At 37.4% G+C, this 16,425-nt stretch overlaps 1 protein-coding gene and 1 non-coding gene across 3 annotated transcripts; both read left to right on the top strand.

The window, feature by feature from the left end:
- Positions 1–10,146: 10,146 nt before the first annotated feature.
- On the top strand, positions 10,147–10,250 carry LOC118929124 (U6 spliceosomal RNA). The gene has a single exon (XR_005031480.2). It is a non-coding gene; the product is annotated as a U6 spliceosomal RNA (small nuclear RNA).
- A 1,524-nt stretch (positions 10,251–11,774) lies between these two features.
- YAE1 (YAE1 maturation factor of ABCE1) lies at positions 11,775–16,098 on the top strand. Of its 2 annotated transcripts, none has more exons than XM_036918922.2 (3): positions 11,775–11,990; positions 13,262–13,383; positions 14,984–16,098. In XM_036918922.2, exons 1-3 carry the CDS (start codon positions 11,862–11,864, stop codon positions 15,411–15,413), a joined length of 681 nt encoding a protein of 226 aa, XP_036774817.1. In that variant the 5' UTR covers positions 11,775–11,861; the 3' UTR covers positions 15,414–16,098. The 2 variants fall into 2 exon arrangements, with proteins under 2 accessions (XP_036774817.1, XP_036774818.1); XM_036918923.2 differs by having other exon boundaries at positions 11,872–12,007.
- The last annotated feature ends 327 nt before the right edge of the window (positions 16,099–16,425 follow it).

The following is a 16,425-nucleotide window of genomic DNA, read 5'->3' as shown; positions in this document are numbered from 1 at the left end:
CAGTAATAAATAAAATTCAGAAGAATAAAGCAATAGAATCAATGAAAGCAGCAGCTGATTCTTCAAGAAAATAAACAAAATAGATAAGCCCCTAGAAAGACTTATCAAGAAAAAAAGAAAGTCTATATACATCAACAAAATCAGAAATGAGAAAGGAAAAATCACTACTAACACCACAGAAATATGAAGAATTATTAGAGAATACTATGAAAACGTATATGTTAACAAACTGGATAACCTAGAAGAAATGGACAACTTTCTAGAAAAATACAACCTTCCAAGGCTGAACCAGAAAGAAACAGAAAATCTGAACAGACCAATTACCAGCAAAGAAACTGAATTAGTAATCAAAAAATTACCTAAGAACAAAACCCCTGGACCAGATGGCTTCAATGCTAAATTTTATCAAACATTTAGTGAAGACCTAATACCATCTTCCTGAAAGTTTTCCAAGAAGTAGAAGAGGAGGGAATACTTCCAAATGCTTTCTATAAGGCTCACATCACCCTAATACCAAAACCAGACAAGACCCCACAAGAAAAGAAAATTACAGGCCAATATCCCTGATGAACACAGATGCAAAAATACTCAACAAAATATTAACAAATCAAAATTAAAAATACATCAAAAAGATCATCCATCATGATTAAGTAGGATTTATTCCAGGGATGCAAGGATGGTACAATATTTGAAAATCCATCAACATCATCCACCACATAAACAAAAAGAAGGACAAAAACCACATGATCATCTCAATAGATGTTGAAATAGCATTCGACAAAATTCAACATCCATTCATGATAAAAACTCTCAACAAAATCGGTATAGAGGGCAAGTACCTCAACATAATAAAGGCCATATATGATAAACCCACAGCCAACATCATACTTAACATCAAGAAGCTGACAGCTTTTCCTTTAAGATCAGAAACAAGACAAAGATGCCCACTCTCCCCATCTTTATTCAACATAGTTTTTGAGGTTCTAGCCATGGCAATCAGATAACACAAAGAAATAAAAGGCATCCAAATTGGTCAGGAAGAAGTTAAGCTGTCACTGTTTACAGGTGACATAATATTGTACATAGAAAACCCTAGAGAATCCACCCTAAAACTACTAGAACTGATAACTGAATTCAGCAAAGTTGCAGGATACAAAATCCATACTGAGAAATCTGAGGCATTCCTGTATACTGAAGATGAACTAGCAGAAAGAAAAATCAGAAAAACAATTCCATTCACAACTGCATCAAAAAGAATAAAATACCTAGGAATAAACCAAAGAAAGTTGAAGATTTATACCCTGAACAATACAAGACAGTCAGGAGAGAAATTAAAGAAGATAACAATAAACGGAAATGCACCCTCTGCTCATGGATAGGAAGAATTAATGTTGTCAAAATGGCCATCCTGCCTAAAGCAATCTACAGAGTCAATGCAATACCTATCAAAATACTAACAGCATTCTTCAATGAACTAGAGCAAATCATTCTAAAATTCATATGGAACCACAAAAGACCCCAAAAACCAAAGCAAGCCTCAAAAGGAAGAATAAAGATGGGGGATTATGCTCCCCAACTTCAAGCTCTACTACAAAGCCACAGTAATCAAGACAATTTGGTACCAGCACAAGAACAGACCCATAGACCTTGGAACAGACTAGAGAGCCCAGTTATAAACCCAACCATACATGGTCAATTAATATACGATAAAAGAGCCATAGATAAACAATGGGGAAATGGCAGCCTCTTCAACAACTGGTGTTGGCAAAACTGGACAGCTGCATGCAAGAGAATGAAACTGGATTATTGTCTAACTTCATATACAAAAGTAAACTCTAAATGGATCAAAGACCTGAATGTAAGTCATGAAACCATAAAGCTCTTAGAAAAAAACACAGGCAAAATCTCTTGAATATAGACATGAGCTTTTTTCCTGAATGCATCTCCTCAGGCAAGGGAAACAAAATAAAAAATGAACAAATGGGACTACATCATGCTAAAATGCTTCTGTACAGCAAAGGACATCATCAGAACAAAAAGGCATCCTACCATATGAAAGAATATATTTGTAAATGGTATATCCAACAAGGAGTTAACATCCAAAATATATAATGAACTTACATGCTTCAACACCAAAAAAGCAAATACCCCTATAAAAAATGGGCAGAGGATCTGAACAGACAATTCTCCAAAGAAGAAATTCAGATGGCCAACAGGCACATGAAAAGATGTTCCACATTGCTAATCATCAGGAAAGTGCAAATTTAAACCACAATGAGATATCACCTCACACCAGTTAGGATTGCCAACATCCAAAAGACAGGGAACAGCAAATGCTGGTGAGGATGTGGAGAAAGGGGAACCCTCCTCCACTGCTGGTGGGAATGTAAATTAGTTCAACCATTGTGGAAAGCAATATGGAGGTTCCTCAAAAAACTAAAAATAGAAATACCATTTGACCCAGGAATTCCACTCCTAGGAATTTACATGAAGAAAACAAGATCCCAGATTCAAAAAGACATATGCAGCCCTATGTTTATTGCAGCACTATTTATAGTAGCCAAGATATGGAAGCAACCTAAGTGTTCATCAGTAGATGAATGGATAAAGAAGGGGTGGTACATATACACAATGGAATACTATTCAGCCATGAAAAGAAAACAAATCCTACCATTTGCAACAACATGGATGGAGCTAGAAGGTATTATGATCAGTGAAATAAGCCAGGCAGAGAAAGACAAGTGCCAAATGATTTCCCTCATTTGTGGAGTATAACAATGAAGCAAAACTGAAGGAACAAAACAGCAGCAGACTCATAGTCTCCAAGAAGGAACTAGCGGTTACCAAAGGAGAGGGGTGTGGGAGGGTGGGTGGGGAGGGAGGGAGAAGGGGATTGAGGGGTATTATGTTTAGTACACATGGTGTGAGGGGTCACAGGGACAACAGTGTAGTGCAGAGAAGGCAAGTAGTGACTCGGTGGCATCTTACTACACTGACGGACAGTGACTTCAGTGGGGCGGGCTCGACTTGATAATATGGGTGAATGTAGTAACCACAGTGTTTTTCATGTGAAACCTTCATAAGAATGTATATCAATGATACCTTAATAAAAAATAAAAAAAATTAAAAGAAATTCCTAGGTACTATTTGAAACCATGGGAATATATTTAAAACCACCCAGAAAGCTCAGACAGAACACATATAGTACTTGTATTTGTTGGGCTCTGCTAGATAACATATTTACCCCTAAGCCCTAGTAGTCCTACAAATTAATGTTCATTTCTCCTACACACAAAGTCTACCAAAGGTCCGACAGCAGTACAGGGAAGCTCCCTCCAAGTGGTAACTCGGAGATCCAGCCTGGCTCCATCCTGTGGCCCCACCACCTTGACCCATGGCCACTATGACTGCTGCATCAGGGGAAGAAAGAGCTGGAGCATGGGCCGGAGCTTGAACAGCTTAAGCTGGGGAGTGAGGATCATCAGGGCCACTGACTAGTCACTCACCCCACCTGTGAGCCAACAGTTTAGGAAATGTAGTAGTGAGTAATCAGAAATGGAAGGAGAACAAGGTAATGGTGAGAATCAGCAACATCTATCATAATTCCCATGTCTCCAAATCTAGCAGTCTCCAAATCTCATTCCAAATGCAGTTCTTCCACTAACATCAAAGGGGATGGAAAACAGGAACCCTCCAGGCAAACTCCTTCATCAGAGACAAAGCCTTTTCATAATTGTTCATTCCCAGGTATGTACTAAGGGAACTGGCTCAAGAGATCATCCCAAGGAAAAGTGGCCCCACCAAGACCAGGTCCTTAATAGGCTAGTGACCTCCACAAGTCAGGTGCAACCCAGCCTCAGGTGCCCAGGAGCCAGATCTTTTTTCCAGAAAACAAGAAGCACTCATACTGGGCCCATCCAAAGAGAAGAAACCCATTAGAGGGGAAGAGAAGGCGAAGATGGGAAAAAGGCAAGAAGGTGACCACATTTATCTCTCTCCCAGTATCCATCACAGAACCTAGCACTCCAATTGTCTCAGTAACTATTGCCTTACATGTGTGACAGAGTGGGGAAAAAAACAAGTATTGATGACCCAAACTGACTGGAGTCACTGCCCAAAGTTCCCTGATGAACTTTTTCTATGTTACGCCGAAAAATCCCCAGGGATCTCTATTAAGATCCAGAGAGGTCAGACCTGATGAATGTACACACCTGTCAAAATGCATCAAGCTATACACTAAGATTTATACATGTGATTGTATGTACCTCAATATATAAATAAGTGTTACAAGATGGAGAAAAAAAAAGCAAAGAGGTCAACCTGTTTGCTCTTACCTCTTGTTAATGAAGCAGGTATTCCCTAACATTCCTAGAAGCCAGAAGCCTCTGCCACCACCATACCACCACTTCTACCTCACCTTCCTCCTGACACTGCTCCTTAAATCAGAAGCTGTTTGACAGCCTGTCAAAGCTCCTCGATGCTACTGTTTCTGGGGACTTGCCCCCAATCCTTTGAACCCCATTACCCTCTACTCCGCCCTCATGAAAGGAGGAAATAAAGCTCCCCTTCAACCCTCTAGTACATGGCCAAAGTGTAGCAAATGTTTACAGGTTAAACATCCCCATTAAAACTCAGATCACATCAGCAGATATATACATACTTATACAGGGTGTGTGTGTGTGTGTGTGTGTGTGTGTGCATATACACATATAAAATGCTCTCTGTCCAGGGGACAAGTTTATAATATAATCATCCAGAAGTTGGAAGTAACAGGATAGGTAATGACATATCAGACAAATACCAACTAAAAGAGAAACAGAGATGACAACATTAACATCCTCTATACATGGACTCAGAAAACATACTGCTCTTAAATCATCATTGGGAAAATCTGAAGACCTTAAAACTAAGGGGTCAATTAAAACTAGAAAGACCAAAAAGTGTAAGGTTCACTTTCTGTGTGCATGCTAAACTCAATTAACTGTATAGACTTAGAATAAATAACTATTAATAGTTACAGATAGTTACAAAATCAAAAAGCAAAGTTTTTTTAAATCCATGGAAGCTAATATTTTATTATAACTTTCTGTATTTGCCCTAGCCTAGCCTACCTTCCTCTGTAACATCCTAATCTTATCAAATTCTTACTTAATTAAATCTAGATTCTGAGACAAGTTTGTTACTACATAATTACAACTGGACCTTGGAATTGCTTAGCATATAGTGTTTGTAGAATTTTTAATGAAATCCATTCAATTTAATTACTGAAGATTATACTAGGCAATAGGGACAAAATGGTTAACACAAAGTCCCTGCCTCAAAGAGTTTACAATCTAGTAAAGAATGTAGGCAATTAGGCATTTATAATATAAGGTGGTAAAGACTACAACACAGTGAACAGGAACAGCTTACCCAGATGTAGGAGATCAAAGAAAGCTTACAAAAGGAAATGAAATCTAATATAAGTAGCCTTTGGTAGAGGGAGAGGCTATGTTTCTAGACAGAGGAAAAATTATGGGGTAAAGGACTGACAATCAAAGTCTATAAGTAAAGGGTGGCAAGAAGCAGGGCCAGAAAGGTGAGCAGGAATCTGGGCACAAATGGCATTTTGGGCTAAAATATAAAGGCATATAGAGTTTATCTTGAGAGCAACCAGGAAGTATGTACAAGGAATTAAGCAAAAGACAGCCCTCTCAGATTTTGCTTTAGAGATAATGCTCTGGCTGAGTAAGGAAAATGGATGGGAAGGGAGATAGGTGATGAGGCAGGGGGACCAGTTAGGAAGCTGTTAAAATATCCAGGTGGGATAAGATGATAGCCTGAACTGGGAAGGGGCAGTGGGAATAGAGAACAATGGACAAAACACTAAGACATGGTGAATGAGTGGATGTGGTGGCCATCCCAAAGGGATGCAATATTTCTCAAACTTGACTATGCATATGAATCACCTGAGGATGCAGATTCTGATTCTACAGCTCTGAGATGGGACCAGGACTCTGCATTTCTAACAGCTCCAGGCAATGCTGATGCTACAAGAGTCTGCACCACAGTCTGAGCAGCAAGGAGCTAGAAAACTGATAAGGAGGAACACTGGAAGAAAATATCTAACTTTGGATGTGTACTGGACAAGAATTTCTCTTAGCTTGGACAGATGTAATTATAACTGGGGTCTTCTATAAACACAATATTTTAAAATACAGGAGGCAACTCTGCCCAGGATCTACCTGCAACCTATTATCTTTATTCAAAGTCCCTCTCTTTAGAAGGCATATTTTGAATGCTCTCCTATCATTTTCACCACTAACTAATTTTATTTTTCATATTGTATATTACATATAACATTACACAATATACACCTTTAGAGCAAACCTGATATGAGCAATAAAAAGATGGCTCCCAAGAGGATCATACAACATATGAAAGTTTAGAAAGGACAAGGAAAAGTGAGAAACTACTTCCCTTGGAATACGGAAATCAGATTTTTGGCTGGCTGGTTGCTAGAGACTTAGTGATTAAAGCCAGTGTGTGAGAAACATTGACGGGGAACCCAGAAAAGGTCTGTGCCCTCTTGGAGTTTATTATCCCAAATACAAAATAGCAGCCCACAAAAGGCACAAATAAAGTGTGGAGAACTGAGATAAAGAATGAAACTTAGCAGAAGATGGAAAACAGAAAGACATAAAAAAGAATTGTTGAAGGCTTTGAAAAAAAGACAAGGATGAACGATAAGCAGAATAGGAAAAGAATAGAGTGAATCCTAAGGGTTGACCTCATCGTAGAGTATTTATATGAGATACTGAGCTGTGAGACAAGTTTACTAAATACTTTAAAGTCCACGTTATGACACCAAAATTTATGTAGGAGATGTCATTGTTATTTACAGTTCATTTTTTTAAAAAAGGAAAGCTATTTTGGAAAAAACAGAATCACATACTTGAAAGAACCTTGAAAGATCATCTGGTTCTTGACAGAGGAGTATAGCTGGCAGCCTCCAGCTGTTGGCACCTACAGAATCTATCTCAGATTTCTAGCCAGGGTCACACTCTTCCAGGGCATTCCCCAACCAGTAACTGAGCATGGCAGGTACCAAGGCCTGGCCCTGTGAACCTAACTCACGATTCCTTTCCTCCAGAGCTCCCTCTTAAGTTAGCCAGGACTTTTGTCAGATTTACCTAGGAATCTAAAGCTCCTCCTGCCCAATCCTAGTTCCACCTCCCATTCCTATCCCAGGGATCAGATCAGCATCCTTTACATAGGCCTTCCCGGCCTAAACATGCTTCCTCCTCTTTTTATCTTCCACAGACATTATGATGTGGATATATGCTAATACATATTTAGTTATTGGTATTGATATAACTACCGAAAAAGATATAACATATTTGCAATTTGTGTATCTGACAAAGGACTTATGTCCAGAATATATAAAGAACCTTTAAAATACAATAAGACAATCCAATTTTTTAAAAATGGGCAGACTTCATTTATAAAGATACACAAAAGGAAAATAAGCACATGAAAAGATGTTCAATATCATAAGTCATCTGTAAAATTAAAATCACAGTAAGGCACCACACACACCTACGAGAAGAGTTAATGTTAGAAAGCCCAACAATTCCAAGTAAGGAAGAGGCTGTGGAACAGCAGACACTCACACACAATGCTAGTGGAAACATACAATTGTACAAATGTAAAAAATAATACAATCACTTTGGAAAACGGTTTGGCAGTTACTTATAAAGTTAAATGTTTACTTCACACGTGATGCAACAGAATTCTACTTTTGGTTATTTACCCAAGAGAAATGAAAATGTGTACACAAAACACTTGTATAAGAATGTCTAGAGCAGCTTTATTCACAATAGTAAAAAACTGGAAACAATCCAAATGTACAAAAGGTCAATGGACAAATTATGATATATCCACACAATGAAAAGAGTTCTTAGCAATAAAAGAGAACACCCTACTGGTACATACAGCACCATGAATGAATCTCCAAAACATGACATACTTATAAAAGGACACACATGATTCCATTTCCATGAAGTTCTAAAACTAATCTTGAGTGATAGCAATTAGACCAGGGGTTGCCTCAAGGGGTGAGGGATTGACTGCAAAGAACTATGAGGGAATTTTTCTACAGTGATGGAAATTTCTGTACCTTGACTGGATGGGTATTTGTCAAAATTCATCAAACTGGGCACTCAAAACATATGCATATTACTGCATGTCAGTTTTACTCAATAAAGTTGATTTTTAAATATATTCCTAAAGACACATGCACCGCTATGTTTATTGCCACATTATTTACAATATCCAAGATATGGAAGTAACCAAGGTGTCCATCAATAGATGAATGGATAAAGAAGATGTGGCACATATATACTGGAATATTTTTCAGCCATAAAAAACTCTGCCATTTGCAATAACATGAGTGGACTTAGACGGTATTATGCTAAGTGAAATAAGCCAGGCAGAGAAAGACAAATACCATATGATTTCACTTACATATGGAGTCTAATAAAAACAAAACAAAACAAAATGAACAAAACAGAAATAGACTGATAGCCTCTGAGAAGTGACTGGTGGTTACCATGGGAAGGGGGTGGGGGTAGATGGGTGAAATAGGTGAAGGGGATAAATAATACAAATTAGGCTCAGGGATGAATGTACAGCATAGAAAATATAGTCAGTAGTTCTGTAACATCTTTCTCTGTTTACAGATAAGTAACTACACTCATTGGTGTAAGCATTTAATAATGTATATAACTGTTGAATCACTGTTGTATACTTGAAACCAATATAATTCTGTATATCAACTATACTTTAACAAAACATATGAAAAAACCGTTCCTGATATGTATAAACACCATACTAAATAAATACTAAACAAATACAGAAATACTCTGTCGAATAGTATTTGTTGGTATTCCAAGTGGAATATTTATCTTTTACATGTAGATGGTTCTTGCTAGAAAATAGCAATTTTCTATATGTTCTGTTTATTTTCCTTATATGTAGAGGCCTTATCAAATTCCCTTATTCTGTTGTTTTTAACTGAAGCTCTTTGGGTTTTCTAGTCATACAATCATATAAACAGCAAGAAGAGATAACTTCATCTCTTATTAGCCAACATTTATGCAGATTTCTTTCCCTCTCTTACTGCATTCAACCATGTCCAGAAGAACTGTAATAATAGTGATTACCAGACGGCCTCTTTTATCTACCTTAAAGGAAAGATCTTAACATCTGAGTGTTCAGACTATTACTTACTGTTGGATATTTTATAGTCTTTATCAATGTGTGGTTTCTATTCTTTTATTTTAAAAATGATGTTTAAATCTTTTCAAATGACTTCTCAGCTTAGATAACACATGGCTTTTCTCCTTTAAATTGTTGATGCAATGCAATGTGCTTACAGACTTCCTAATATTGAACTGTTTGCTTTTCTGAAAGAAAACCTATTCTTTTGATAAGGCACTAGATTCACTTCTGCATACATATTCATAAGCTAACTTGAACTTTGGGGTTTTTTGATACTGTCTTTACCTTACCAAGTTACATTAAGGCTGACTTTATGAAGTGATTTAGGGAGTTTTCCAGGTTTCTTTGCCCTAGGACAGTAAAAAATAATATTTAATTATCTATTGTTCTTTAAAGGTTTAAAAGAACTTAAAGGACTTAACTGTGTGTCAACTCTTCAGGCTATTTTTTGTAATATTTAATCTCCAATTTTTCTATGGTAATTAATCTGCATACTTCCTACTTGTTGGGTCAGTTTTCTTAGAAAGTCATTCATAGCTCCTAGGTTTTCAGATGTGTTGCTCTTGAATTTTAGTAATCTATTATATTTGAATTCCCTTCTGCATCATTACCTCCTTTCTCATTCCATTCTTGTATAATTTTGTTCTCTTTCTCTAAAATCAGGGTCAAAAGAGGATTTTCTATCTTATCAGTGTCATCAAAGAACCAGCTTTTGGATTTATTTATGCAAGTTTGGGAGTTTTCTATTTTATTAATTTCAACTGATATCTTTACTGCTTCCCTTCCTAGCATTTTTGTTTCTAATTAAGATATACAGTAAGTTTACGTATTTTTTTCTTTCTTCTTTAATAATAAAGACTTATTTAAACCTATAGTATTACCTCCGTGCTTGTTTTGGCAATACACATACTAAAATTAGAATAAAGAAAAGATTAGCATGTCCCTTATATAAGGATAACACCCAAATTCATGAAGTGTTTCATATTTTTATCAACTATACTTCAATTAAATAAATTAAATTCTCCCCCCAAACCAGAAGTAACAATTCTCATCTCCTCACAGGTACAGAGATGTAAATTTTTTAAATGCCTTTTAGTACAGCTTTCATTTGGTCCCATGCTTTTTGGGAGGAAGTATTCTGATTTTAATTACTTATTGTGTATGTCATTTTAATTTTTTATTCCTTTTTGATCCAAATGCTATTGAGAAAGGTGTTTCTAATGCCTAATATTATTGTTAAAATTATTGGAGTCACTTTTAATATTACAAATTTTGTTGGATTCTGATCAGAGAATATGGCCATAAAACCGCTATTCTTTTTGGTTTATTAAGGGTTTTTTTTGTGTGTGGCCAAGTATAGAATGTTTTATACATATTCCATCGACCTACCAAGAAAATTACATATATATATATATATAATTACTATATAGTACTTAAATATATATGCTATATATTACTATATGTAATATATAGACGTGTGCGTGTCTTGGAAGCAAAATTCTCTCTGAACATTTAAAATTATAACCTGAACAACCCACCCTCACACATATTTATAGTTCCCCTTACTTAGCTTTTTACTATTTTTCATAGCATTTATCCTTTATGACTTTGTAACAAACTATAACTTGCTTATAAAGTGCTTATTGTTTTATCCTTTGTCAACTCTGCATTAAAGTCAAGTACACGAGAGTTGGGAATTTCTATGTCGTTCATTGATGTACCGGAAAAAATCTACAACGGTGCCTGACAAAAGGTAGGTGTTCAAGAAAGTATGTTGGCTAAATAAACAAATCATTACCAGATGATCATGCAAAGGGCAAGACAGGAATACTCCTGGTGTTCATTCCCCCCCTACCATCTGTTTCAGTACCTTACTGCGTGTCAGAACCTCGCCAGTGCTGAGTATATACAGAGTAGCCTCACCCCGCCAGTAGGCTACTGTTAGGGCATATGAGAAGGAACCGGAGCTAGTGAAGGAGACTGTGCGTCAATGAGAAATAAATTCGCTTTATAAATGTACTCTTCATAAAAATTTATTGATCTCAAAAATGGCCGCAGTACCTAACTTTACCATTCTATTGTGCTTTGCTCTACTCTCCGAACAAATTTTTAAAAGTCGGCTGTGAAATCTTAAATGAACCAAGGAGGAGTCTAAAAGACACGGAGCCCTCGGCCACCAATCGCTTATCAACAGGACGACCTTGAATGGTTTTAGCAACGCGACTGTCTCCCACACCCAGACCACCGGAGACGCGACGGAAATGGAATGGGTTTCTCTGTCTTTCCGGGCTGCCTCCCGCTAGGGTCCAGGCCGGACGGGCCCCGCGAGGGAGGGCTACGCGAAAGAAGGACCCGTCTCACCCACAACCGCGCACGCCGACACTCTGGGTCCGCTAAGGGAGCCCCAAAACCCCAGAGAGCGAAAAGCGTCAGCGGTAGCCAGATACACCCCGACCCACTCGCGAAGCCCTAACGCCGGCAGCGCGCACGCGCAAGAGCAGCCGCCTTGCCCGCCACGACTCACAGTCCCGGCCCCGCCCCTCGGACCGGAAGGACTTACGGCGCTTAGGGCGCCCGGCTGTCCTGTGGTGGCCTCGGTGATGTCTTGGATTCAAGGGCTTCCCTGGGTCCGGGGCCCTGGAGTGGAAGGGGACGTGTTTGACGAGGAAGCGGACGAGGCTCTCCTAGTGCAGCGGGAATGGCGGAGTCACATGCAGAGACGAGTCAAAGTAAAACTACGTGGCGGGTGCGGGTCCCCCTTGAGAGCCGGGTAGTGGGGAGAGGGGCGCGGAGTAGTGAACAAACTGGGTCCCGAGAGAGGAGGCCAGAGTGGGTCGGGCCGGCGCGGCGAGTCCAACCCTTTCCCGCCCATTCCTTCCTGCGTCCTGCTGGGATTTCCCAAAGGACTACTTGGGCGTTCTTTGAGTGCCTGCGGGATGCGTTAGACGCTGGGAACCAACCACAATGAACTTTGTCTAGACTTGAAGAGGTAGCAGTTTGGTGAAGATCCCAGGGAAGGGGGCGAGAGAGAAACGTGTACACTGACTACTAAATAAGTCTGTCCCAGGACAAGTACACAGCTTGCATGCGTTGCCTGAATGGGTGAGGAATCTAAAGTTAGGAGTGATTCAAGATACATGAGGAAAATGAACTTGAAGTTGTCGAAGGTCAAAAAAGGAAAGTTAATATGAATACTGATTGCTAGCTAAGAGAATGATAAAGTTCTCTTTTACTTTTCGGTGTGAATTAATCCGTCTCTAATTTGTCTCACTATTCACTGATGAGGACTGAATGGTGAGGTCCACCTTTCATCCAATGTCCTTGCCAATCATTAAATTGCCTCTAAATCTGCCCTCCTTTATTGTTTCAGTAAAGTAATATTTACTTAGACCAACAATTATGTGGTCAATTTCAGAAATGCTTTATGTGAGGCTGGGGCTAGACCAGTAAGTATTGAGCATCGTTTGAATGCTCTGGTACCGTAGGAGATGCAGGACAAAATCTCTGCCCACAGAGATTTTGCAGTTTATGTGAATTTCGGTTATCAAGCAAAATTTCTAAAACCAGACTTAACCTTCCTTTTGCTACACCAGTTTCCTCTCTTCCTACTTCAGTTAATTATCAAGACCTTCAGTAACCCTATTTACCACCCTCCTCACCCAACTACACCAGTCCACTCAGTTGCCAAGGGACCAGACTTGTTTCCTTTCTGTGAAGCCGTTGCTGAACAGGGTTTGTAAAAACTGTACAGGAATTGTTATATTTAAATGTGCCAAATAAATCTGGACTTCAAAAATAGGATAAATCAATAATAAACTTTTATGAGAGAAGCCTTCTACTTTATTTGTGAGGCTATTCCATATGTTATAAAACCACTGTGTTAACACAGTAAAGGCCTATTTCATCAATTTTCTAAATGGGTTCTGTGACTTTATAGAAAAAGATACAGTGGTTTATTTGGTGTTAGTTACAGCTGCATTTCTTCATTACTTATTTTTAGGAGGGTTATAGAGATGGAGTAGATGCTGGCAAAGCTGTTACTCTTCAACAAGGCTTCAATCAAGGTTATAAGGAAGGTGCAGACGTCATTATAAACTATGGACAACTCAGAGGAACATTGAGGTAATTTTTTTTAAATGCTGAGTCATTTTTACCTCAGTCCTACTGGAGAATTTTATAGAAGTAGTATGTAAAAATAAAATGTTTAAACAGAAGTGCTTTTCCTAGTGTTAGATCCACAAAAGAGTACTGCAGAGCATAGAATAATACTTAAAAAGTCAAAATCATCAATTCATCCACTTAATGTGTGAGCCAGATGTTGTCCTATTGCAAAGAAGTACTATGGGAAGGTGTATATTTTTTTCTTCCTAAACTGCCACTAATCTTTATCTGAAAGTAATTAAAAAGGTCAGGTTTTGAATCAAGCTTTTAGTCTTATACATGTAGCAGAACAGAATATGACATACCTCTAGACTAGAAGTACATGATGAAAATCATACCTGGTAATAGAAAAATGATTCCATTTACTTCAGTCCTGAACATGTAGTACCTGTCAGGATTCTGTAGTTATAATGGCATATATCAGAGCCAAGTGGTCAAAGGGCACATGGAGGTAGGAGCATGACAGGCTTGTCCTCTTTGATACTTTATACCTCTTAAACTGTCCTCTATAGGAAAAAAAACATAAAATGCATCAAAGAATCACTGATTTTAAAAAGATTAGAAAATAGAAGTTATCAAAACAAAAATCTGTTTCAGGTTTTAGAAAATGCAAGTGTCAAGAGTCAGAATTTATTGTCTACTACAAGCAGGAAAATGACCAAGTATTTATTTTCACAAAGTTAAGTTAATCTTTTATAAGCTTAGAAAGTTTATTACTATATCTTTTATATCAATTGATTACATTTTCAAATCATTACTTTTCACAACCATTATTTTGTCATGACTACCTGAACAATCTGAAATGTCAAAAAATAAAAGTACTCTCTGTACTAGGAAAATAAAGAAAAATATTTATTACAATTAGAAAGATTCTTACCTTCTTCAAGAAATTTGTTAACCCAAAACAGTATCTACTCTATAACAAAGTTGGGAAAGTGAAGTTACCTCAAAACTTTTTTCTAACCTTCAGTTTTGATGGCAAGCATCTATATGGTTAGGACAATGGTTTTCAGCCTTGACTGTACCTTGGTATAATCTGGGAAACTTTTAAAAAATACTACCCCCAGAGATTCTGATTTAATTAGTCTGGGGTGTGATCTTGGTCCTGATTGTTTTAAGAGCTCCCTAGGTGATTCTGTTTTGCATCCAAGATTGAGAATCACTAGGCTAGACGCAGTTTGATGTCCTTAAAGAAAAAACTAACTTTTCTGACCTCCTCTTGTTCCTCTGAGTTGTATCCCTCTTCAACATAAGCTACATAGTCATAAGGAAAAAATCTAAAACCAGGAAAAGTGAATGCATGTGAAGCTGTGAAGGAGGGGTTCTGAATTATAAGCAGTCTGTATGATTTATTCCAATTGTTTGATTTCTATTGAAAGATAATTTTTTTTAAATACATTTTACCATCATTAGTTACTGATTTTGACTTGCATTATTATCAGTTTATTTTTGCCTGGTGTTATCTAGAAGACAGATACGTAGGGTTAACATTAAAAATTCTAAAAGCCATGGTTGTTCAATTTTTTTTCCTATTTAACTCTTGTTTATATTTTTTGTTCAGTGCTTTGCTCTCCTGGTGTCATCTTCATGACAGTACTTCAGCTTTGATCAGTAAAATAAATAATCTTCTGGATGCAGTTGGCCAATGTGAAGAGTATGTGCTCAAACATCTGAAATCAATCACTTCAGAACCCCATGTTGTAGATTTATTGGACTCTGTTCAGGATATGAACCTTTGTCATGTAGCTCCAGCTGAGAAAAAGATTGATGAAGCTAAAGACGAAAGACTCTGTAAAAATAATGCTGAGTTTAACAAAAACTGTAGCAAAAGTCTTAGTGGGGTAGATTGTTCATTTTTAGAATGTTGTGGAACACAGGAGCATGCACATTCCGAAAATCCAAGCCTCACTTGGGTTTTAGAACAGACAGCCAATTTAGTAAAACAGCTGGGAGTATCAGTAGATGTACTACAGCACCTCAAACAACTATAAAAATTATCCTCACTTTTCTAATGAAAATAACAGAACATTTCTTAAAGCACTTTGTTCTTAAACTAACCAAAGTTTGTACTGGTTTCTACATTGAACACTATTTCTAGGTTATCCTTCATGGAAGTTTGAAATGTCTTCAAAACTAACACTATTAAATATAATACAAGCCTTTTTTTTTCTTTGTCACTGGTAATTTTTATGTAAAGAAAGCTCAAGTTCTAGTTGTTATTTTCATTTTCAAATTTCTGATCCAAACCAAGCATTTTCAGACTAATTAGCCAAAGTTAACAGGAATCAAACATATTTTGTAAGGATCTACCTCTCCTTCCTGCTGCCAGCACCAGATGGTTAGGAATCAGACCAGAATTACCACGCATGACCTAATGGCTGACATTGTAAATAGATAGATGCACATAAATATATAGAGATGTGTAGGTGTAAAACTGAAGAAATGTCGATACTGATGGTTAGAAACAAAATACTAAAATTCATATTAGTTTTATGTTAATTAAAAAGTAAGGACATAAAATTCTATGAAAAATACAGAAAATACATTTCGTGCTCAAGTACCTACTTAGTTCTTAACAAGTATTTGGAGTCAGTGTTGCGTAACAATGTGCCAGATTATTTCTAAACTGCAGCTTTGCTTCATATTCACATAGGAATAAAATACTGAAACCACTGATTTCTGTATTACCTGTAGTAATATTCTTAGTCTAGCATAAATAAAATTAGATTCAAACTTTTGCTCCAGGACCTAAGCATATAAGATCAGGAAGGACTTTTCATCACTTTTTTGCCTGAAAAAAATTAATGTGAGGTGTCTGATTTCAGAGGAGCCTAAATAAGTGTCCCTCATTGATAGCCTTAATTGCTTTTTCACCAGTATTTATATCTACCATCTACTCTAAAAAGACATATGTACTGAGATATGAGAGAATCTGATAAATAGGTCTTTCAAGAGGTTAAGAAAATGAACTACTGTGATCTTAAAACCTCAAAGAAACTGAAA

This window comes from Manis pentadactyla, chromosome 7, assembly GCF_030020395.1.
Source record: "Manis pentadactyla isolate mManPen7 chromosome 7, mManPen7.hap1, whole genome shotgun sequence".
In the NCBI taxonomy this organism is placed as follows: Eukaryota; Metazoa; Chordata; class Mammalia; order Pholidota; family Manidae; genus Manis; species Manis pentadactyla.
This window is presented reverse-complemented; position numbering and strand designations above follow the sequence as displayed.

Bases quoted from the DNA above. Each gene is read 5' to 3' on its own strand.
- YAE1 (XM_036918922.2), top strand. From the start codon at position 11,862: ATGTCTTGGATTCAAGGGCTTCCCTGGGTCCGGGGCCCTGGAGTGGAA. The intron at 11,991-13,261 runs GTAAAACTACGT...ACTTATTTTTAG, and splicing joins ACATGCAGAGACGAGTCAAA to GAGGGTTATAGAGATGGAGT. The intron at 13,384-14,983 runs GTAATTTTTTTT...TTTTTTGTTCAG, and splicing joins CAACTCAGAGGAACATTGAG to TGCTTTGCTCTCCTGGTGTC.